Source organism: Artemia franciscana, chromosome 18 (genome assembly GCF_032884065.1).
Source record: "Artemia franciscana chromosome 18, ASM3288406v1, whole genome shotgun sequence".
Classification (NCBI taxonomy): Eukaryota; Metazoa; Arthropoda; class Branchiopoda; order Anostraca; family Artemiidae; genus Artemia; species Artemia franciscana.
This window is the reverse complement of record NC_088880.1, coordinates 13,698,206-13,722,891: the sequence shown is the minus strand read 5'-3', so window position 1 is coordinate 13,722,891 and position 24,686 is coordinate 13,698,206. Positions and strand designations below refer to the sequence as shown.

The window sequence follows — 24,686 nt, the reverse complement described above, 5'->3', positions numbered from 1 at the left end:
CCTAGATGCCCTCCAATTTTTTTGGTCACTTAAAAAGGGCACTAGAACTTTTCATTTCCGTTAAAATGAGCCCTCTTGCGAGATTCTAGGACCATTTGGTCAATACGATGACCCCTGGGAAAAAAAAAAACAAAAAAAAAAAAACAAATAAACACGCACCCGTGATTTGTCTTCTGGCAAAAAATGCAAAATTCCACATTTGTGTAGATAGGAGCTTGAAACTTCTACAGTAGGGTTCTCTGATACGCTGAATCTGATGGTGTCATTTACGTTAAGATCCTACGACTTTTAGGGGGTGTTTCCCCCTATTTTCCTAAATAAGGCAAATTTTCTCAGGCTCGTAACTTTTGATCGGTAAGACTAAACTTGATGAAACTTATATATTTAAAATCAGCATTAAAATGCGATTCTTTTGATGTAGCTTTTGATATCAAAATTCAATTTTTTAGAGTTTTGGTTACTATTGAGCCGGGTCGCTCCTTACTACAGTTCGTTACCACGAACTGTTTGATACGTCACTCACTCAAGTTTACGCTATGTAAAACTCGAGAACAAATCAATTTCTTCAATAGTTTCTTCGTTACTTTAAAAACACATTTGGGTCATATGTTTGCATATTAGGGGGGGGGGGAGATACATTATAGTGGGTTTACATGCAAAATATGTTAGGTATAATTATTATGTATATTATGAAGTAAGAATTGTTTTCTGACTTTAAACTATCCAAATAGCTTACTCAAATTATTGAACTGAATTGAATTTATTTATAACCCGTTATAATACACATGAAAAACGGAGTATAATGTGAATAAAAGAAAAGAGGAAAAAGAAAAAGACCTAAAAAACTAAACAAAAAACTTTGTAACACTTCACTTTACTTAAAAACACTTAAAACATACCAAAAGCAAAACATTCATTGAATCAAAATAGCGCTCCATGGGTGCCGACCAATTCTACTATTATAAGCTTCTATGCTTTTTCTGATAGAAGCATTTGGGTCTATGATGCCGTATCTTTTAATGACCCAGGAGTTGCTTGACCATGGTGGAAGGGCAAGCAGGTATTTGGCATACCGGAAATAGATTCGCCGAAGCTCCTTCGTCTCGGTTATCGTAAACGTACGCCAAAAAGGTGCAAGGTATAGGAAATTCGGGAGTGCAGAAGCGTTGTAAATTTTCGCTAGCAGTTTGCGATTGATTCGAAGTTTGTTTGCTACCAAGCTTCCGTATGCAGTTGCTGTTCGAAGTTGGAAATGAAATATCAAGAGCCTTCTAGTTGCTTTAAGAGTGTCACCGATAGGAAGCCCTAAATATTTCTTTTGTGATTTTGGGGAAACTGACGCCCCGTCAAGATTAATAGTAAATTCTGATCGAGTTTCAACCCAGTTGAACAGCGTCCGATTTTTCTCTATTGAATGTAAGGTTAATCTTAGCATATTCTTTACTTAAAACTGCAAAATTTCTTTCGAACGACTCTACTGTTCGACTGGGGTTAAAAGTATCATCTGCATAAGCGATAAGTGACACATCAATCCCTTTTAAAATACACAAAGGAACTGCGCTGGATTGAGCGTTCAGGATACAGTTATTAAAGGCAACTGGAGAGGTAATGGCACCCTGTCTGACGCCTCGACGGACTGGAATAACGAAACGTGTTATAATCCCATCAGGTAGCCTGATTATAAAAGCAAGATGGTTTTACATATCATACAAAGCACGAATGGTAGACGTGTCAACTCCCCGTTCATATAACTCAAGGAGAATTTGTGTGTGAATCAGAGAGTCGAAAGCATGGCTTATATCATGACTCCCTAGGACGAGCGAATCACCAGACTTATCAGCATCTATAAGTATTGACAATAGGCAGTAACCGCATGGGCACACTCTAGGCCTTTTTGGAAGCCAAACTGATATGGCGGCATGTAGCATTTATCTGTAAGTTCTGGTATTACGAGTGTTTCAAAAATCTTGCAGAAAGTAGTAGTAACTGTGATAGGGCGATACGAAGAACACTCATTCAGCGATTTTTTTGGAACAGAAGTAAGGCGACCAGAAGAGAACGAGGTTGGAACTATTCCAGCTGTGAACACCATTTGGAACATGAGATCAAGGTGACAAAATAGTAGGGGACTTCCAAGAAGAACGTGTTTAGCACAAATATTATCTGTACCCCTCGAAAAAGGTTTCTTAATTTTTTGCGCAGAATTCATAATATCAGACAGTGAAAGAATAAACGCGGGTACAGTCTTTTTTGACAGTATCCGATTGACATCAGATTTAAGGGGATATTCTACTTTGGAATCAGGTTCTGAAAACTCTTTCAAAAAATGCTGTTGCCAGGCCTCAGCAGAGATATGAGATGACGGAGGGTTTCTTGCACTCTAGTTGCGGTTCAAACTATTCCACAGAAGCGTCGGATTGCTCATTATCTTTTCTGAAAAATCCGAACGAATAGCGGCTCTATGTTTTTTCAGTTCTTTGGAAAAATGGCGCTTTGTGGAAATCCGTATTTGGTTCACTATGGCGTTCTTGGGTCTTCCGTATTCTATCCAAATGCCTAGCCAAAATTTGGCCTTCTGGCAGGCTTCAACAAGGGATGGGTTCCCAGACCAACCCTTAACTTGTGACCCAGCACGGAATCTGGGTCGAGGGACAAAGTGCGATTCCGCTTGTAGTAGCGCATGCGAAAATATAGCGAAATATAGCGCATACGAGTACGTATTTAGTTTTAGACGAATTTTAGACGTGGGAATAGGTACTGATGTTTGGAACAAGTCAAAAGGTATTTTTATCTTTGAAAGTAGATTATAAAGCCAGTACTGATACTGAGTCAAATCAGTTTTACTCCATTCAATGATTGTTCTCCATTTTAAAGATCGATTTGCGCGCATTCGATAAAATGGTGCACTGATTCGGAACGATAGCGGTAAATGGTCAGAAACAAAAAATTCACGGGGCACATAATGAGCTACTAAAAATACTAATAGATACAAGGACATGATCAAGGTTAGAAACTGGTCCGGTAGGGTGAATGTACGTGAAGTCACCCACTTTCGGTACAAGAGCACTTTCATTTGGAATCAGACTAAGCAGAAGAGCTGAACGCGAGCTTTCGCTTTTGGATATATCACAATTAAAGTCCACCGATAAAATCCAATGGAGATTGGAATCACTAATTTTATTCATATATTTCCCCAGTTCTTTGCAGGCTAGAGCAAATTTCATTTCGGAGCAATCGTCTCTGTAGTCGGTGGGCAGGCACACATTTATTATAACCGTCTCGCCAACTCTAACTGCTAAGAAATGGTCGGAGCTAGCGAACAATTCGGTGTTGATATGCCCACTTATTAACGTAGCAAGTCCACCCGAGGGACGCCCTCGTTTCTTAGGTTTTTTCACTGGTACAAAATGGACCATGTGTGAGGGTAATCAATCGAATATATTTCTACTGTCGTTTGACAGAAAGTGTTCTTGGAGACAAATAATTTCTTCGGTGAGGCAGAGCTGTGCAAGCACGGTAATTTTGGTACTAAGACTACCATTCATATTCCAGGAGACGAAACGCTTGTCAATATAAAATTCCTTCATTTTGGGCGTTTGAGGTCATTAACTTTGCTGACATGTTAGATGGGCAGCTAGCGTGGTAGCATGTGTGTCAGGTGCTAGTACAGCTTAGGCACCGCATCGTATTCTAGCAGGGATTTTCTTTTGTGGCACCACGGCTATTTTGAGCACAATGGGCACACTTCGATACGTTTTTACACTGGGCCGCTATGTGGCCAGATTCATGGCAGTTGTAGCAACATTTCGGAAGAAAGACGAATTCTTGATTTCTGAAACTTTCAAAGCCCACTTTCATTGACAGTTGAATGGCAGTATCAAGGGATTCACGACTTGGAAAATAAAGCTTGAATGCGTGTGATTTTCCACATTGTTCGGCTTTCTCACGTCCCGAAACTAGACTTTGAATGACCTCTGCGTCAATGGGTTCAGGAATCCCTTTAATCAGTCCTATGTACAAGAGGTTTTTACTTTGGCATCGGATTCTGAATTTTTATTTTTAATCGCTAGTGCTGTTTTTTCCGCCGTAGCCTTGTGAGGTTCAGCCATGCGCCAACCGTTCCTTCCAGGCCTTAGTTCAAGTTTCGTAGCGTCTAGAGCTTCGCCAAATGCAGATTCAATAAAGTTCTTTCGTTCCAGTGGTGTTTTTATGGGTGGAGGGTTTTTTTACAACGACGGATTATGATAGCTTTTGCGGAGCGTAAAGTTCACTAGAGGGGCTGGTATGGGTAGAAACGTGGAACTCACCTTTGTTAATACGTTCCATAAAGCCGTTAAAACGACGACACGTGTCGTTTACTTTAGTAGTTATACATGCATTTATCTCCTCCATACAAGCCGGGACTTCTGTAGGTTCAAAAATAACGAAGGTAGGCAAGGCACGATTTTCCTTTGCTGACTTGACAAAGAATTTGGCTACATCCAAAACATTTTCATCATCTTTCAGAGACTTGCGAAAGGGGTCCGGTAGACCAGATTTTAACAGCAACAGTTCTTTTGCACTTAGAATGTCATCTCTATTGAAGAATTCCACAGCACGGCTTACAATCAGCTGGTGTTTTATGCCAGCGAGCATTGACCTCGACACAAAGTTCAATACCGCATTCCAAACTATATTATTTTTATCCATTTTCCTGCTAATCGGGCCGCAGTAACCAGTCCGAAAATCAGTGCAGGGACGAGCCAAGCTCGTAATCAAGCGTCAGTTAATTAAGAATAAATTATCTCACAGGGATGATTAAGAATAGATGAAGGAACCTAGGAACAAGGGAAGTGTAAGAACCCCCTCAACTATTCCCCGCAATTTACGGGTAACTTAATACTGGTGGGTATGATACGTTGCTTGCGGGAGACTCCTTCGCCTCTTCTGCTTGTTCCCAGCACGCTTTTTAATTATATAAAATCAAAAATTATCTATGGTCACTGAAATAATCCGAGTTTATACCACTGAATTAATGCAGGTTTAAAATAAAAAAAAATATATTCACTCTGAATCTAGGTCAAATTGAGCCATAGCAAATATTATGAAATAACAATTGAATTACCTGCGGTAACTGAACTAATTCAAGTTCACAGCACTGAATACAAGTCCAAAACAGGCTTTAAAATCGAATAGATCGAAAGAGGTGTTCGCACTTGCAAGACTAAATAAAGACTGACAATTCTTACTTCAAATAGCTTACTCAAATTATATATTTCCCATCTATTCTGTCACTTGTGTTATCCAGTCTTACGCTAAGCTGAAAGAAACTAACAAAGAAATTCTCGAGGTTTACACAGCGTAAACTTGAATGAGTGGCGTAAAATATACAAGCACCAAACTTCCTTCCCCCCACGGAAAATAAAACAAAACTGAAATAAAATATTCAAATTTAGAAAACCTTATTTTCCACGGGGGAGGGGTATTTCCCATTGGGGTATTTTTTGCAGGGTGTATTTTCTGCGGGTAGGAGTGGGGGGGGGGGTATTTCCCGGGTGATATATTTTTCAGGGGTTATTTTCCCGGGGAAACTGTCCGCAAAAGGTATTTCCCCGGGGGGGGGGGGGGGGTATTTTCCACCAGGGGATATTTTTTGGTCATAGGTATTTTCCGCGGTTTTTTTCCGGGGAATACTTTCTGAAAGAGTATTTTCAGGGAGGGAGTAAACACCAGGCAACGAAAAAATTCGTTGGCATCGTTAGCTAGAAAGCACTGCAGACACAGGTGTCACCAGTTCAGGCTATTTACTGCCAATTGGGCTACTAAATCTTCATTTTCTGATTTTTGGTTACCATAGGCCGAGATTCGCTCTTTACTAGCTTCCAGTTACCGCTACATTGTATAATAGGGACGTAGTGGTGTATTCTGCTTCTATCTTCTCCCTTTAAGTACTAGTCTATTGTGATGGTTGTAGATTTGGCCTATCTATACTTATCCATAACTAGTTTTACTTTTATACACAAATGTGTTTTGTGTTTAACACTCAGCAGGAAAGCTTTTCTTATGTTTTTCTTGAATTGAGTTTTCTGCTGAAGTAACGACTCAAGAAAGTCAAAATCATTTTGTGATCAGCCTGATTTGAAAGTCAACACTCGTCATGAATGCTGAGTAACTTTGGATAGCAAAATTTGAAAAATTACTCTGATTACCGGTGATTCTTTTTTTCTTACTTTTTTTCTTCTTTGCTTCAGAATGCCATAATGGCTTTTAGTTATGGCATTTAGGAGTTCACTAAGATGGTGGACTGATCTAACTGAATACCAATAAGGTGTGTTAGATTAGTAATTTTTTCAATGCACCATCCCTTCCCAAAGTCATAGATTTATTCTTGTCTAGAATGCTACTGAAAATATACTTCTTGAAAATGCGTGTATTGTGAAATAATAGTGGATTAATGATATACTGACACGCATCGTTTTCGTTTGACATAATTAGTGTTTAAAAAAATTTAAATCTTTTAAATCAGTGATTGGGGTTTTATGACTGGGCAAAGGTTAAACTTTTAAAGTAAAATCTCACTTGTTTCTGATGGGTGCGATCAATTTCTTGTGGTAAAGATAATCTGTTGTAAAATAAATTACATCAGCATTTTATTTTTAATATTTTGTCGCGAAACAGCGGTTCTAGTCTGAACAACAAACAAAATTATTCTTCCTGACCAATTTGGCTCCAAAATAATCCGAGGATACAAGCACAGCCGCTGATATTGGCGGTCTCCTAAGAAATATCAAAAGATTTTAGGTTGTGGTTAATTCTTACCTCACAAAAATCTAGGGTGTACTATCCTTCGCTTACTCCTTTGCTGATATTTACTAAACCTATTCCAGGGATGGGATTACTACCACAACTTCGGATAACAATAAAAACATCGTTCAACTAGCTTTTAAAGAGCAAAAGAAGAAGAGTCTAGAGATCTCCACTAGCGTTCATGATGACTTCATGGTTTCTTGTTCTCTTTTCCTTTCCATCGAAAGTTTTTCAAGTCCACTTGAATGCCACCTTCAAAAGATTAGTTCATTAAAATCAGCCATTTGCTTTGCAGTCTGGGAAGAAGAGAGAGTCCAATAACAAAGTCAAAAACAAAATAATTAAATTTTCAAAGTAGCAACGATGTTCAAGCTTTCCCAGATTTTTCCATGGTTTTTTAGGCTAAGAAAAGGAGTGTGGAAAGGCTCAATTTGAGAAGGTACAGGAGGGGTGTTGGTCAGGCATCTGCTCTGACATTTTTCCTAGTAAATCTACGGATATTAGCCAAACCGTTTAGAACCAAATTTAAAATAGAAAATGTTTTTAGTTCCACAGTTTTATGTGTATAAAAATTTGAATTTGAATCGTTTTAGAGTCAATCTATTTTAAGTTTACGCTAATTGCAAGTACAGTTTCTTGAGATGTAAAATTTAGTAATATTGCAGAACAAAACTGGAAGATTTTTGTATTTTCGACACTTACATAGGCCTATTCGAACGGATTTTGCTGAAATTCAAGACTTTATATGGTCAGCAGTTTTCAATTTCAGAGCATCAGACGATCGTATGATAGCTGGAAATTGAATAACAAAATGGTTAGTATCCCCACAATTGGTTTAAGAAGCCTCGTAGACGCTACTCCTTTCTTCCTTTAATGATTTAAGATGACAAAGAAGTTAAAAGGCGATTCCCTAAAGACGTAGATATTATTAATTTTCTTCAAGATGCATGTCCATTTTACGTAATAGGGAATATTTTTCTAAAAGATGCAGGTGTCTGTTACATAATAGGGAGCACCCGTTTATTACATAATTGGGCATTTTTACTTCAAGATTTAGGTGCTCATTACGAAATTGGGTACTGTTTGCTACAGGATTTCTTTTGTTCTTATGTAAGAGGTTTTTTTTTTAATTATGCAAATGGTACATAATAGAGAGTGTTTATTCTTCAACTGTTTTAAAACCCACAAGGGCCAGGAAAAAACCTTCAGGTTGCCACCAAGTAAGGTCATAGTCCCAGCTGTTCATCACCCAATATTTCCATACTAAAAGACCTATGAGGGCCAGGGAAAGTGTGCGCCAAGACCAAGTATTTTTTGACTCAGTAGAGCTCCTCCGGCCTTTGGCGAGTTTGGCTACCAAACAAGGCTCAAATATTGACTTTGCCTTCGGGCCCCCTCTCCAACGTCTGGTGACTCGTAACCTTAGAAGAGAACCAAAATTTATGATTAGAGCATCCTCCAGGCTACAATTATGTCTTGATACATTATAAAGTGGAATAATAAGCTCTTTTAAGAAATACAAGGAATACTACTCACATTCTCTTCCCTAGAAATGGTCGTAGTTACAGTAGTAAATATACGTAGAAAATATTTCACTGGTGCAAAGGTGTATTTGGTAAAATTGGTAAAAGTGTATTTATATGCCATAATTTCTTCATGTTTTAGGAAGGGTTTTTCAACGAGGGACAACAAAATATAAAGGGAAAAAAACTGAACAATTGAGACAGTAATGTTCAGATGACATTGAAAATATAAGAAGTTACAGGAAACTTTCCAGGATCTCATGGGGGGAGGGCCACTTGTATGAACAGTGTTCAAAAGCCTGTAATTTCTATAAATCTACCTGTATAAAAGTTATATATCTTTTCGACAACAAAACCCCTTTCAGGCTTCACAATTCTTTTTCTCCTGTTTTCATCCTTCAAAAGGCAAATACACCTAACTTCTGCTATTGCTGACAACTCACCGTAGTCCTATGCTGCCTAAGGCCAACACATCTGTTAACAATTTTCCTCCCTCCCAATCTATCCAAGTCTTTCCTGTTTAATCCTTTCAAAAAGTTTTAAGTTCCTTTAAATTCTTCCTTCACTTCATTCAATGACAACCTGTTTGTCGTCTGGCCCCAGATGGGTTCCAAAAAAGACGATATTTGGCAATCTGTTATCTTTCATCTACAGAGTATATAGACTACATAAGTAAACCTATAAATAATTGAGGTTAAAAAAATTTGTTTAAGCACTTTAAGCTAGTAAATGTGTTGTTTTCGATCGGCCTAGTGGAATAAGAAAAGCGTAGGAGTATTTTACTTAGACTGTACGACTCAGCCAAGAATTTAAAAAATCTAATACATAATCACTACCATCTATATTCCACTTGTCTAAGAAAAACAGTCAGGGTACTTAATGAAAAAAAAATTAATACCCATTCTACCCCTCTTGCTTGTGTCAAAAATCGGAATAAGATATATGACGCTGAAGCTACTCAGCTTCTAATTTCTGTTGCTATTAATATGATATATCATTGTTTTGATAATAAAAGTTGTTCTACTACTTGAGATTTTTTTTTCATTTATTGCCAACCATCCACTTAGCACAGAACTATAATGATATTTCTGACTGTTCTAATAAACCCAGCTAAATGTTGTCCTTTTGATATTTCAGTAGATATGGAAGCCCTTTATAATACTTTTGACATTCTCTATATTGAATTTTAAGCTTCTAGCTTGAATGGTCTGTTTGTTAATAGGCATCTCCCCATTTCAATGGTCTATTTGCTAATAGACTTCCCCCAATTTATAATTGAAAATCCACGCTTACCGTCAAGAAGAGGCAGAAAATGACGAATTTTTTGTAAGAAAAAGCTTAACCCTAAGTTCCACAAAGAAAAATATATTTCGAAAAGAAAAGGCAATCCCCTTAGTTTTTTTTTAAACTTATAGTGAAAAATGTGATTTTGCACGCAATTAATCGGTGGCACCAATTGGGGTGATGGAGTGGATGCTCATCTTTTGGATATTTTGCCCCTCCCCCTATAACGCCGAGAATATTTTTTTACGGAAAATACCCTTTTTTGGTATTTTCGTTGAAAAAAATTGCTATTCTTGGATTTCGAAAAACTCAATTTACTTCCCCAAGTGATATCTTGTGAATTGTTGCCACTGCAATGAATTGCCTTCTCCTCAGAATCCTGGCTAAATTGTGAATTTGGGGAATAGGACACTTAACATACACTAAGGATGAGTTTCCGTTTTCTGTTTTAAGCTGCAACTATGTTGTAGATGTGACATCAAAAGAGAATATCGAGTTAAATGCACATAAACTGAATAATTTGAAACTGTTCTCTTGTAACTGATGTAACTTTTCCAGTAAACCACAACAATTAATTTATAGACAGTATAAAAGACCTGCTATGAATCAAGTCGTATAAAGTATTTTTAGATTATAAAATTGAGAAGATAGAAGAATACCCAAAAATAAGAATTATTTTAGAGTAATTACTTTAGATCATAAAAAATTATTAGATTATTAGATTATAGATTATTATTTTAGATTATTATATATATTATATTATTATTTAGATTATAAAAAATAGAAAATAAGATTATTTTAGGTTATAAAGTATCTTGTGAATTGGTGCCACTGCAATGAATTGCCTTCTCCTCAGAATCTTGGCTAAATTGTGAATTTGGGGAATAGGACACTTACTACACTAAGGATAAGTTACCGCTTTCTGTTTTAAGCTGCAACTATGTTGCAGAGACCTACTAGACCTGCTATGAATAAAGTCGTATAAAGTATTTTTAGCGAGTGACTTATACTTCCCTTGAGCCAGTGGCTTGAGCCATCAATATTGGACAATAACCACCCATTTGCCATCAAAGACTCTTACTTCTTGGGACTAGCTGTTTTTTTTTTCACTGTTGCAAGTGAACTGATGGAACTCGAAAATCCCATGTTAAATTCAAAAATTTATATTCAAAAAGTATTCAAGTATTCATTGGCGGAAGATACCGCTTTTAATATCAGGCCGTAGCTTCTTGAAGATGCTACAAAATGTTTGCTAGGATTTTGCTCTATTTCCTCTAATTGCTTAGAAATCTTAGAAAATGTCTCGCTCTTTTTCACAAGTGTACTCTGTGAAGGATATTGTTTTTAGAACAAAATCGGTACTATCATGAGCAGAAGACAATAACCTGTAAGATGATTGCAACCATTTTTCGATGTATTTTCCTGTTTTCGAACAGTCCCATAGAATATTTTCAGCTACCAGAAATTTTTACTAGTTTTTGGCCAGAAAGAATCGTTTCAGATCGCCGATAACACCCCTAGAGAAGAGATCTAAACTGATGGGACTAGCCATTATAAACATCCACCGAAATATTGAGGTAGACATCGACGGTGTAATAAATAGATATGGCAATTGTGAAAATACAGAAAAAGACTTTTTTCTTATAAAATTGTCGATTCTGTAATTTAAGCGAAATATATAGTACTTTAAAAAGTGGAAAGATACACTACGTTGTTATGAAAAGTAAAATTTTGATTAGTAAATTTTTGAGATTTTGTCAAAGTTGACACTGTTTGTTATAACACTATTTTTAAAAAGAAACAGTGATTAGTTAATGCTTTAATGCCTATACTTGAAACCCTTGTTTTAAATGTCTTCTATGCATGTCTATCTCTTAGTTCTGTTTTTCTTGTTACACCCCTAAAAGAACTAGTATTTAACGATTAATATGTCTTTTACGAATATAAAAGTTGTACATTTATCCTCATTTCCTACTCTTCATTACTATAAATAACTAAGCGATGCCACAAAGTTAGGCGACATGCCAAATGGTTTGACCCATAAAAATTGTCACAAAGAGTACAAGACCCCAAAATACAGTTCGAGGCTTTTTTTTTTTTTTTTTGACGAAAAAGCTTAACTCACTCGCTATAGCGGTCAGAAGTGCAAAGGCAAAAGATTATGCAGAAAATATTAGATATCATATTTTTTCTTACAGATGGTGACTAGCTTTTAAATTTAGTTTTTTATGGCGGGGTAGTTTTTTAGCTTATTATTTTTTGTATCAATATTTAATACCATTTTAATTTCAACAGATTTATTAGAACTTTAACCCTCACCAGGTTTTAGGTTAAATTTGCGAGAATTTCAACTATATACCTACGACACATAATTGTCGAGGTCCCCTTTAAACTGCAGGTATTTCTTTGTTCACAAGTTTATCGAAGCAACCTATTACGCGCCTACCCCCCTAAAGAAAAATCCTGGATCTGCCCCTAGTACTAGTAGCCTATTATGCTCATGTCAGGGTGGCACAAATTCTTTTCTATTTATTGTTTTGTTTGTTTGTTTGCGTTTTGTTATTTTCTTCTCTTTTTTTTACTGAAAACACAAATGCAAGAAAGAAATGTAAGACACACCTTCAAATTTATGGCCGCTTTGTGTTTGTTCTGAATCGTTAATATTATTAAGATATGCATATTTGTTTGAATTAGGGCTTTCGTATCAATGAACACAAAGAAAAGAGCGACCTTCTACAAATAATAAGCCAAAATCGAGATTTAGAGGGTAGTATACAATAAAAAAAAGGCTTTACTTTTTACACTGATACCAAATACAATTTGATCCAAGAACAGGATTCCTGAAAAGATATGATTTACATATAAAAATTACACTGACATCACAAAAAGGGGAAAGTCCCCAATGGAATAATCGAATATCGATCTAAATCTTACCAGTGAAGTCAGCATGTTGTAGCTTCCTATTTTGACTTTTTGATGTCAGCCCTGAAATCATAAAATGTCATTTGTGTAAAATTATTGGTTTACTTATTGTTATTATGTATACTCTTGGTGTAGATGAAGGTATCGAATTCGTTCGTCACAGGAAATTGATGAGAACCTGTTTGAAAGAAAACCCGAGCAGTTGAAAACTTGCATTTGAAATTGTAATACTTCACTGCTAGGGACTGGGAAGACAGGGGGGATCGTTCTCTTATTCAGAAACGATAAAAAAGTGACAATCCTCTAAGTTCCATTTCTTCTACCACAAGTTGTGTCAAATAAAATATATAAAAAGAATGTCCTTTACGATGGCTTCAGATATATAAGATTCATCAATCTTACCCAGAAAAGCTACGAGCCTGATACTACAGACACATTTTGCAACAAAAATAAATATAAACAAATTTTTGATGCGTTTTTTGAAGTTTTCTGTGCCCTTCCCCCCCCCCCTAAGGATGATTAAGGATGAATAGATGTGATTCAAAATCGGGGCTACTTTTCAAATGTACAAAAAATCACTACTTAGTCTATAGTAATGATTTGAATGAAGAAGAAATTTTTAGATCTAGTTTTTAAAATTTCGCTTTAAATCGAATTAACAATTAGCCGAGCCTCTGAGAAGAAAATATGGCAAAGTCCGCTTTTTATATTCTTGAAGTTTTAGCATCAAAGCATTTAATTGATCCTTAACATAAAACATTCCCCAATAAATATACATCAATTCTAAAAAATAGGAATATTCTTTTTCTGCCATAAAACAGTTACTATTTTTTAGTAGCCAAATTGACTAGGTCATGTCACAACAATTGTTTCTAATAGTCTGCAAAAATATAACAATCAAGACTTATAATACAAACAACCAATCAGTTCCGATAAAATTTATTCACTAACTTTTCACAAAAATTGAGCTAACCATATACTGCCGAGTACCTTTTCTGTTTGTCCAAAGAGTAAGACTACAAAAAGTAAAAAAAATTTAATAATACACAATTTGAAATTTACTTTAAAAAAGTAAGTAAGTCAAGTCAAAGAATGTAAATGCCCGCAATACCTGCAATTTTCTCAATTTGTATGAGAATGAAAGGTGATACTTGACGCAAATCTTCGATCAAATAGTTTTTTTTTACGATTTAATTATTTCAACAAGGTATAAGTTCTAAACAAACCAATACATTTTAGGAGCCCACAAATGATGAGCACAAATAAATTATGCAAGCTCTAACCCTCCCCCTTCCCCGCTCCTTGAAGGTCAGAAATACATAAGATGTGTAATTTTTAATATAAAATATGACGCCTCTATCCCAAGAACTGTTTTAACCCGCCCCTTTTTTCAGATAAGAGCACGCTTCCCTTTTGGAATAATTATTCACCCAAGGTTATATTTATGCTTATACAAAAACAATTTGTGTCCCCATAGCAACATTAAACAAAAAAACTCATTGAGGACTTCCTGTAGCAGCCCTGTTCTAGAAACTTTACTCATTGACAGCTGCTTCTTTGGAAGAATAATAACTGTTCTGGGTAGGGTAGCCCCTCCCCCTTCAAACAACAAAGGTGCAGGAAAGTCTTCTACATTACCACAAAAGGTGTATTGTCTGTAATTCGGTATCCGGCTAAACTCAAACTTGGAATCCAGACTTAATGGAAATCAAATTATATCCAGACAGATGACAACTTGGTACCCTTACCCAAAACCAAAGATTAGATGCACAGTATAGATACTCGACGAAGATATATATATATAGTTATACATATGGATTATAGTTATACATAGCAAAAAATGGATGTTACTAACTTAGGAAGTAAATAAACATATTTACAAACTGTACAAGTCACATGTGGAGATCTCAAACTTTAAGGCACAAATCTCCTTAAAATGTTTTGTTCAACCAATAAGGAATTCTTCTTGTTTATAAATAAAAAAAGAAGGTTCACAAAGGAATACCAAGATCACAATAAGAATTTACTAACATCAAGATTTAGATAACAAAAAATTGAGTCTATCAGATTTTTAAAAGGATTTTCTGATTGGTTGAAAGATTTCGTTTGACTTAAATTAGCACTAGCTAAATCTTGGCATTAGTAAAATCTTATTGTGGTCCGGATATTAAATAACTAAATTAAACTATCTGAAGACAAAGCATATGTCACAAATTCAAAGTTTGGTTTATAGTGAAAAAAAAAATGTAAGAACGCATTTCAATGAATACACTAAAATAGCAACCTCTCATACGCAAATGGATTAACAACATTTTAGCAAGGAAAGGCATTCAATACAGGATTCACAACTAGAACACAATTTCCCCTCATCACTTACAGTTGGTTAAGGTATCTTAATACACTTTATCCAACACTATGTATTTCGATTTTGAGAAGCAGGGATGTACCTCCATTCATTTTTCTTCTTGGGTATCTTTCTCTGATTTGCAGAATCGAAACTGGGTCTTTAAGTCGGATCGCGTCTTATGGTAAATTTTTCTTTTGTTGTTCTTTTCTGTTGTTCAGCAGGATGGGATAGAGGATGAAGTATATACTTTTCATAGTTTATTTAACCGAGAGAAATGGATAACGTACTCATACTCAAATACATTATGACATGGCTTAGCATTTTAAATAAAACTAATTTTAATATTACCAAGAAAATGACGACAAAAAGCAAGATAGAATGGTAGAATGGGAAAAGGTCACAAGAAAAGATTCGAAGGAAGTAGGAACTTTATGTTAGGAAGTGGAGGGTAGAAATCCAAGGAAGGTTGGGATGGGATCAGAAGCGTAAGCAGCTATATTGGCCCCTGGTGCCTAGGTCTGAGATCAGTTCCTAGGGGGTAATAGTAGTTGCTATTCATAGCAAGAATGAAAGAAAAACATAAAATTCTAATTTATTTTCAATGCTTAAGAAAGAATTAAGATTTAGAGAACTATGACAAAGTGACACAGCAGTGAAGATAAACAGACCGAACCCTTTGCGAATAATCAAGAGTATTTTTGCTGGGAGAGGATGACAAAATACCAAAAAGAGTGTCTTTATACAATTTTTATATTTCAATTTTCCCAGGGGATGGGGGAGAAGTCTTCACGCCAATATCCATCATTCTGTGGAGGTTTGGATGTAGTCGTGGAAGACTTGTCCAAACCATATTTAGCATAAACATAATTTAAACGTAAAAACTTTTAAAAATCCCACAACTTGTCATAATAGAGACTTTCCTCCGAACCCCGTGCATATTTAAATTGTGTTCCAAAATAAAAGATATAAATAGACGTTAATTGTTCTGATTTAGCAAATGCTAAAAACCTTTTTTGAAATTAAGTTTAAGAAAGTAAATAGACGTAAGGGTATGCAGCATAGTTTCCAAACGTTGAAATAGATTAATTATTGTCAAATACCTACAAATCATCTGATTAATATTCAAGGTTAAATGAATTTAGTATCGAAAGGTAGAAATTGGGCATAAAAACTTGCTTGGTATCATAGACAGGGTTTGATACCCTGATTTGGGGAATGAAAACGCGCAGATAGTTTAGAGACATACTAAGGATGGACAGATGGGTTCCAACTCGGGGCTATTTTTCAAATGTACAAAAAAATCATTGCTAAGTCTATAATAGTGATTTGAAATGAAGAAAAAATTTTTAGATCTAGTTTTTAAAACGTCGCTTTAAATTGAATTATACAAGGAGCAATTAGCCGAGCCTTCAGAAGAAAATATGGCAAGGCTCACTTTTTACATTTTTGAAGTTTTAGCATCAAAGCACTTAATTGATCCTTAACATAAAACATTCCATAATAAATATACATTAAGTCTAAAAATAGGAACAGACTTTTTCTACCATAAAATAGTTACTATTTTTTAGAGGCCAATTTGACTAAGTCAATTCTAGAATTGACAAAGATTTTTGCAAGCTAATCCACCTAAAGCAAAATATCTGACCAGATGAAATATCTCCTTACCAGATGATGGGTAAATTAGAATTCAAAACAGCAACAAACCTTCTTTTTCTAATTTCTGTTAATTGGACTTTGTCAAATTGATCTCTAATTTGATCAGTTAAAGACGACTTAAGGAGAAACATTAGCCTGACAGCAGGATTACCAAAGAGAATTTAATAATATCCCAATATATTTAATATTAATTATAAATCAGCTAATACACTTTTTCAGAGTTAATATACACAATTTTCCGAAGATAGTACGCTAAGAATTGAAGTTTCAAGACCTCGAAGAAAATCTCAAGGAGTGAAAGCCCTGCTTTGCACCCATAGCCAGTTGCGTATCGCTTTTCTGATAGTCTTTGCGTTGATAGACGTAAAAAATCAGTTTCTTTACAATGTGTAAGATAGATGGCAATGATAAAACCTACTTAAGGGTATAGAACAGACTGGAATTATGGTCAATAACTGCCGATGTTTTAAGAATAAATGAAGAAATTGATTACAATTAGCAAAGCCTTGAAAATAAAATATGGCAAGAGCCACTTTTTACATTTTTGAAGTTTCAGTATCATGTTGATAGACGCAAAAAATCAGTTTTTTACAATGTGTAAGATAGATGGCGATGATAAAACCTACTTAAGGGCATTGAACAGACTGGAATTACAGTCAATAATTGCCAATGTTGTAAGAATAAAGTTTTGAAGAAATTGATGACAAGATATATATTAATAATGGTAGTAGCTCGAAGCGCACCCAAAGTGTACTAAAACACAATAGATGTTGTCTTCTAAATCTCGCCTAGAGATGGGACCATTCACAAAACATATTAATGTATCATGTACTGTTGTCGTCCCCGATTCTTTATTACTAGTTATAGCGACTTAATGTTTAATTTAATAATTTTTTCTTTTAGTGATTTAAAAAAAAAAATTCTTTTTTTTTCGCTGCCTCATTTGAGTTCACATGGCCGTTAGTTTACGCGCGAAACACAGTCGTTCACAATTTTTGGCGAATTAGATAATTTTAATAAGTATACCATATACCATTTGGTATACAGTAAATAAAATTATGTCAGGTAGCCTCTAACCAATAGGCTCTTAAATACTTTTGTCCCAATCAAGACTGGTCTCCCAATCTATTATGAAATAAATATACATCTATGAATATGACCCGTTTCCCCCCCCCCCCCACTATACTTTGGAAATGACATTTTCCACCCCCAGCCTGTCAATTTTCGTAAATCGAATCCATTATGTTCAAGGGGGGGGGGAGACAAACTAGGACAAGACACTACCATGTTTCTGTTTTTAAACTCATATTTAGTGATTTGTGGACACGGTTTTCCCTGGTCCTTATCCCTAGCCAGTAGCAGCCCCAGATAAGAGTAATTTAGTTTTAACAATAATGCACTCTTATATTTAAACTTGAAGTGATTCAAATCTGCTCCTCATCATTCTAAAACCCCCTCAAACCACACTAATGTATCCCATTAGAGTCTTGTTAATTAATTGATTAGAAACCCATTTGTGACAAAAGCGGAATGTTTAGAATACTTACAATTAAATTAAAAATAACTCAAATAACGGTTCAACGATAATGCCCTTTTTCTTGTCTTAATTCACTTTTAATTGGAGGATTCATAAATCTGGTGTCTGGCTTTTTTTTCGTGGAGAAAAACAAGACTGAATAGCCGCGATCTCGTATTTTAGCCTTTAGTACACTAGGAGACATTGTTTTTCTTCATAACATGAAAATTGGTATCCAACATCTGTTCCAGTAAAGTAAAATTTTTTGATTCGGGAAAATTCTACTTTATTTGAGAAACTTTTTTCGACATATCATATCCTTTTTAAATCAAGCATATTTTAAGAGGATCTTATTGAGCTATAGATCTATAATTATTTACTCTCTTTTTTGGTCCACGTCCTTTTTTAGTCCTTTTAGTCCACGTCCAAAATGGAATAAAAGGTCGATGGTCCCCCGAGCCACCAGAAAAGCAGAGTAAAAGGGGCTATATGGGACATCAATATAGTACACTAGAAGAAGGTCTTAAAAGTTGGAATAAAGATTCTAAATCCTGGTTCCAAATGTAAATTTATTCCCTTTCCTCACACCTTAAGGGCAAAACCAAGTAAACAGACTCTAAACCCTTTTGCGGAGCATTTTAGGTCTTGTACCTCTGTACCTCTGATATACCTCTCTGTTGACAGGTGTTTTGGCTCGCTCAGACTAGTTGCAAAATTCGTCCTATTTCGTCCAGTCAGGTCCAGGCCTGGACCTGAGCGCTTTTTCGTTTTTTTTTTTTTTTTCTGTAGAGAAACTAACTGTTAAGTCTATCTGACTAGATTCAGCCAAAAGAACGGTCTTATTTTCTGAAAAGAATGAAAGTGATACATGATACAGTTCTATCCTTTTTTAAATAATAATGCTTTACCGAGTAAAACCTTATATGAAAACAGTGGCTAAATTTTTTCTGATTTAGCCTTTATAAAAAAAAAGTGTTCAGACAAAAGGAGAACTTTGTTTTCAAGTGTTGCTATATAGACATGGATGAGGGCCATGAATCATAGTAAAATTATATTGGCCGCTTTATTTATTAGGTTATATATATTCAGGTGTACTGAGTTGTCTCTAACTAGAATGTTTTTCTTTTAGTCTTTAACGTTAATATACTGACGAATTTCGTGGGCTATTATTTGAATACTAAAAAAAAAATCTCACATCGTTAAATAAGTCTATTTAAGAAAATCCTAATCGTTTAATATTGTATGATTACATATTCCTTTATTTTTATAGTGTTAAAACACTTAAAAGTATCTTAGTTAATATAAGAGGTAGTACCAAATAAAGTCTGAATTCAATTAAAAAATATAATACAAAATTCAAGTGAATGAAAAGGGGAAAAATAGAATGTTTTCTTTGATAAAAATCTTAGAGAAGGTTTCTACTCTGAGGTTTTCATTATACAGAAAAACTAACACTCACAGGCACTGAATAAACACCGTAGTTAATATATCTAAAAGTATTTTGTTAAAAGCTCATTTGCTATACTTCAGTGCCATCTTCACCCTCATCTTCAAATCCTTCTGGAACTTCAGCAACACTTTCTGCCACTGAAAGCCTCTTCTTGGGCTTTGGAGGTGGTTTTGGCGGAACTTTTCTGGGCGAATCTCCAGTTAGCACTTCACCTTCAATAATCACTGGTGCCACACCACTAATGGGTCTTTTAGGTTTGGGCGCCACAACAGGCGGAATTTTCTTCCTCCCGTCTACTGACAACACTGTGCTAGCAATACTGGCTCTTGACATTGGCGATTCTAAATCAGGCTCTAGTCTAGGAGGAGGAATAACCCCCATGAAAGAGTCACTTAGCAAAGCACTGGTCTCGTTATTTTCCAGCATATTTGGGGTGCTTCTAGGTAAAGTGGCAGACATACCAACACGTGGAGCATAACTTGAAGTTTGTGTGGGATCAACTTCTTGCATTGGCAAATAGTAAGCTGGCAGAGACTGTTTTTGACCTAAACGAGAAATTTTATATATAAACCAAAAATATATAGCATATAGAAAGAACACAAATGGGAACAATCTAACATGAAAAACATTTAATAAGTACTTTACAAATGTAAATTATGCTTTGAATAACGATAAAAATTCACACAAAAAGGAAATGCTTCAATACTCTTTATGCTATATTATTTGGATGATTCTTCTATGTATAGAGAGGGATTGACGTTCATCATATGGTCAAGTATTTCAACAATCAATGGGGTTGTATAACCGTTTGCTACTGTACAAATATAGGCTAGTGCGAATATCTCAAAATTGAGTAAAAAAATTAAGTTCTTTTCGATTCAGAAGAAAAAAAGGATTCTACTGATACATCAACAGTCAACAAAAGATTGAGTCTCTTTAAAAATATTCTTTCAGCAGGTAAGCCTTTTTGAAGTCTTTTTGGAAATAAAAGGTTTTTATTTGAAAAATAAATAAATTATTTTCCTTGGAAATTGGAAATATTTCCTTTTATTTGGAAAATGAATAAAGTAGTGATTTGAAGTCTTTAATTTTATAGAACTTACACATTAATGTATAACTTCGATTTTCACTTGTTCAATGATATACGCATTTCTTTTCAATTCCTATTAGAAAACAAGATGTTAGGGTTATATTCTTGCACAGTTTTAATCGTTCAGTCACCTTTTTTTTTTTTTTTTTTTTTGGTTTAAGGCCAAGTAATGGCAATGTATATCTTTTGCTAAATCAATTAGAAAAGTTACACTTTCCAGAGCTACATGATTATACATATTTATTTTAAAAATAATTATTTATAAATAATATAAATAATTATTTATTTTATAATTTCTTTTAAAAATTTTTATATTAAAAATAATACTTAAAAATTTTCCGAATTCCAAATTCGTTAAGTTTCTACTTAAACAATTTAAAGATTCAGATTTCATTTTGAGTGTCCCTGGCACTTACAAATTTTCTTAAAAACTTTATATTTTATAAATTTAATTTTTATTTATTTTACAAATAATTATTTATGAATAATTATAAATAATTAAAAATAATATAAATAATTATTTATTTTATAATTATATTTTAAAAAATTTATAAAAATTTTACGTTAAAAATAATAATTAAAAAATTCCGAATTCCAAATTGGCTAAGTTTCTACTTAACCAATTTAAAGAATCAGATTTCATTTTGAGTGTCCCTGGTATTTAAAAGTAACATGCAAACACTTTAAAGCTTTCTCCAGACCAAACATCTAATCAAGACACAGCTTGAAATCACACGTTTCATCAATAAGACACAGCTTAATCTCACCTTGATTTTTTTTTTTTTTTTTAATATTTGACATTTAATATAAGATCATACAAACAGCTTGAAATAAAAAACGAACACTATGACTGATATTAAGCAGTAATCCCATGTCGAATCGATTTTTTGGTACAGAATTAGACTTTCTAGTTCTCCTAATTCCTTAAAACTTTTATTTATCATCCCCATTGGTTTCAAGTAGCCTTACTTTTAAACTTTTGATTTGTCCGCCAATTTTTAACCTCCCTCTGTAATCATTTCAAGGCTCTAAGTCAGTTCAAAGTAAATACTAAAGTAAAATAATCAAATATCAGTAGGTTTAGCAGTCACGTAACCTACACTGCTAATATTACATCTGAATCAACAGGGCATCAGGAATATTTATCTCCTTTGTGACACATTTCAAAGTCTACCTCAAAAGGTATTACTCTTAAGGAACGTGGAGTATAAGAAATGGCTACCATAAATACATCTACAGAAAAGGGGAATGTCAGCCGCTAACCCTCCAAGGGGTGGGAAAAACAAAATAAATTTCGGAGACTTTTGACCGTTTCCATGTCAGCAAACAGAAACTGTAAGAGCATAATAACTTTATGAGAATCAAGTAACTGATGCTGAAACAGGCGTCAATTTAGGGGAAAAGAGAATGTGGTCTCTGATCCCTCTGAGACCTATTGTAATTTATTAGTTGATTATTCGACTAAAGATAAAAGTACGTTTATCGATAGAAAGTCAACATTTCTACTTATGACTAACTAAAAATAATCAATGATTTGTGAAACCACTGATAAGCTATTGCTAATCGGAATATAAGAGGCCATATAACTGTCAGGAAAAAAAGAACCGTTTAAAATCAATGACAGCCCTAAGTGCATATATTACCATTTCAAAACAGGAAAAACCCTAGGGCGGAGGGGGTCTAAAGGTCTTTAGCGGGAGAAAGGGGTCAAAGTGCAAAAGTTTATTTTATGTCCCATTTATTCAGCTTTCCCGAGGAACGGAGTCCTTTAGACCGGCGTTAGTGGAACCCCCCCCTCCATCACTGTGTTTAGGTACGAATATGAAAAAACCCGTCACTGTGTTTAGGTACGAATATGAAAAGACCCGTCACTGTGTTTAGGCACGAATATGAAAAACCCGTCACTGTGTTTAGGTACGAATATGAAAAGACCCGTCACTGTGTTTAGGCACGAATATGAAAAGACCCGTTACTGTGTTTTGGTACGAATATGAAAAGACCCGTCACTGTGTTTAGGCACGAATATGAAAAGACCCGTCACTGTGTTTTGGTACGAATATGAAAAGACCAGTCACTGTGTTTAGGCACGAATATGAAAAGACCCGTCACTGTGTTTAGGTACAAATATGAAAAGACCCGTCACTGTGTTTAGGTACGAATATGAAAAGACCCGTCACTGTGTTTAGGTACGAATATGAAAAGACCCGTCACTGTGTTTAGGTACGAATATGAAAAGACCCGTCACTGTGTTTTGGTACGAATATGAAAAGACCCGTCACTGTGTTTAGGTACGAATATGAAAAGACCCGTCACTGTGTTTTGGTACGAATATGAAAAGACCCGTCACTGTGTTTAGGTACGAATATGAAAAGACCCGTCACTGTGTTTAGGCACGAATATGAAAAACCCGTCACTGTGTTTAGGTACGAATATGAAAAGACCCGTCACTGTGTTTAGGCACGAATATGAAAAGACCCGTTACTGTGTTTTGGTACGAATATGAAAAGACCCGTCACTGTGTTTAGGCACGAATATGAAAAGACCCGTCACTGTGTTTTGGTACGAATATGAAAAGACCAGTCACTGTGTTTAGGCACGAATATGAAAAGACCCGTCACTGTGTTTAGGTACGAATATGAAAAGACCAGTCACTGTGTTTAGGCACGAATATGAAAAGACCCGTCACTGTGTTTAGGTACGAATATGAAAAGACCCGTCACTGTGTTTAGGTACGAATATGAAAAGACCCGTCACTGTGTTTAGGTACGAATATGAAAAGACCCGTCACTGTGTTTAGGTACGAATATGAAAAGACCCGTCACTGTGTTTTGGTACGAATATGAAAAGACCCGTCACTGTGTTTAGGTACGAATATGAAAAGACCCGTCACTGTGTTTTGGTACGAATATGAAAAGACCCGTCACTGTGTTTAGGTACGAATATGAAAAGACCCGTCACTGTGTTTAGGTACGAATATGAAAAGACCCGTCACTGTGTTTTGGTACGAATATGAAAAGACCCGTCACTGTGTTTAGGTACGAATATGAAAAGACCCGTCACTGTGTTTAGGCACGAATATGAAAAGACCCGTCACTGTGTTTAGGTACGAATATGAAAAGACCCGTCACTGTGTTTTGGTACGAATATGAAAAGACCCGTCACTGTGTTTAGGTACGAATATGAAAAGACCCGTCACTGTGTTTAGGCACGAATATGAAAAACCCGTCACTGTGTTTAGGTACGAATATGAAAAGACCCGTCACTGTGTTTAGGCACGAATATGAAAAGACCCGTTACTGTGTTTTGGTACGAATATGAAAAGACCCGTCACTGTGTTTAGGCACGAATATGAAAAGACCCGTCACTGTGTTTTGGTACGAATATGAAAAGACCAGTCACTGTGTTTAGGCACGAATATGAAAAGACCCGTCACTGTGTTTAGGTACGAATATGAAAAGACCCGTCACTGTGTTTAGGTACGAATATGAAAAGACCCGTCACTGTGTTTAGGTACGAATATGAAAAGACCCGTCACTGTGTTTAGGTACGAATATGAAAAGACCCGTCACTGTGTTTTGGTACGAATATGAAAAGACCCGTCACTGTGTTTAGGTACGAATATGAAAAGACCCGTCACTGTGTTTTGGTACGAATATGAAAAGACCCGTCACTGTGTTTAGGTACGAATATGAAAAGACCCGTCACTGTGTTTAGGCACGAATATGAAAAAACCCGTCACTGTGTTTAGGTACGAATATGAAAAGACCCGTCACTGTGTTTAGGCACGAATATGAAAAGACCCGTCACTGTGTTTTGGTACGAATATGAAAAGACCCGTCACTGTGTTTAGGTACGAATATGAAAAGACCCGTCACTGTGTTTAGGTACGAATATGAAAAGACCCGTCACTGTGTTTAGGCACGAATATGAAAAGACCCGTCACTGTGTTTAGGTACGAATATGAAACGACAATATTTGTTATAATATTAAAAATAATCAGTATTTTTTTTATCGAAACGGGGCGAATCAGATTGATACAATTTGCTTATTATCTGCATCAGAATATCCTTGAACAAATCTCTAGGTCTATAAGGAAATCTATAGGAAGCCTA

General features: G+C 35.3%; 1 protein-coding gene across 2 annotated transcripts in view; it reads right to left on the bottom strand.

The window, feature by feature from the left end:
- Positions 1-13,438: 13,438 nt before the first annotated feature.
- LOC136038637 (leucine-rich repeat-containing protein 24-like) overlaps positions 13,439-24,686 on the bottom strand; it is a 112,170-nt gene continuing 100,922 nt past the window's right edge. For both annotated transcript variants that reach the window (XM_065721882.1, XM_065721883.1), the window contains exon 3: positions 13,439-20,029. In XM_065721882.1, the coding sequence (XP_065577954.1) occupies positions 19,554-20,029 (476 nt within the window). In that variant the 3' untranslated portion in view covers positions 13,439-19,553. The remainder of the gene's footprint in view (positions 20,030-24,686) is intronic.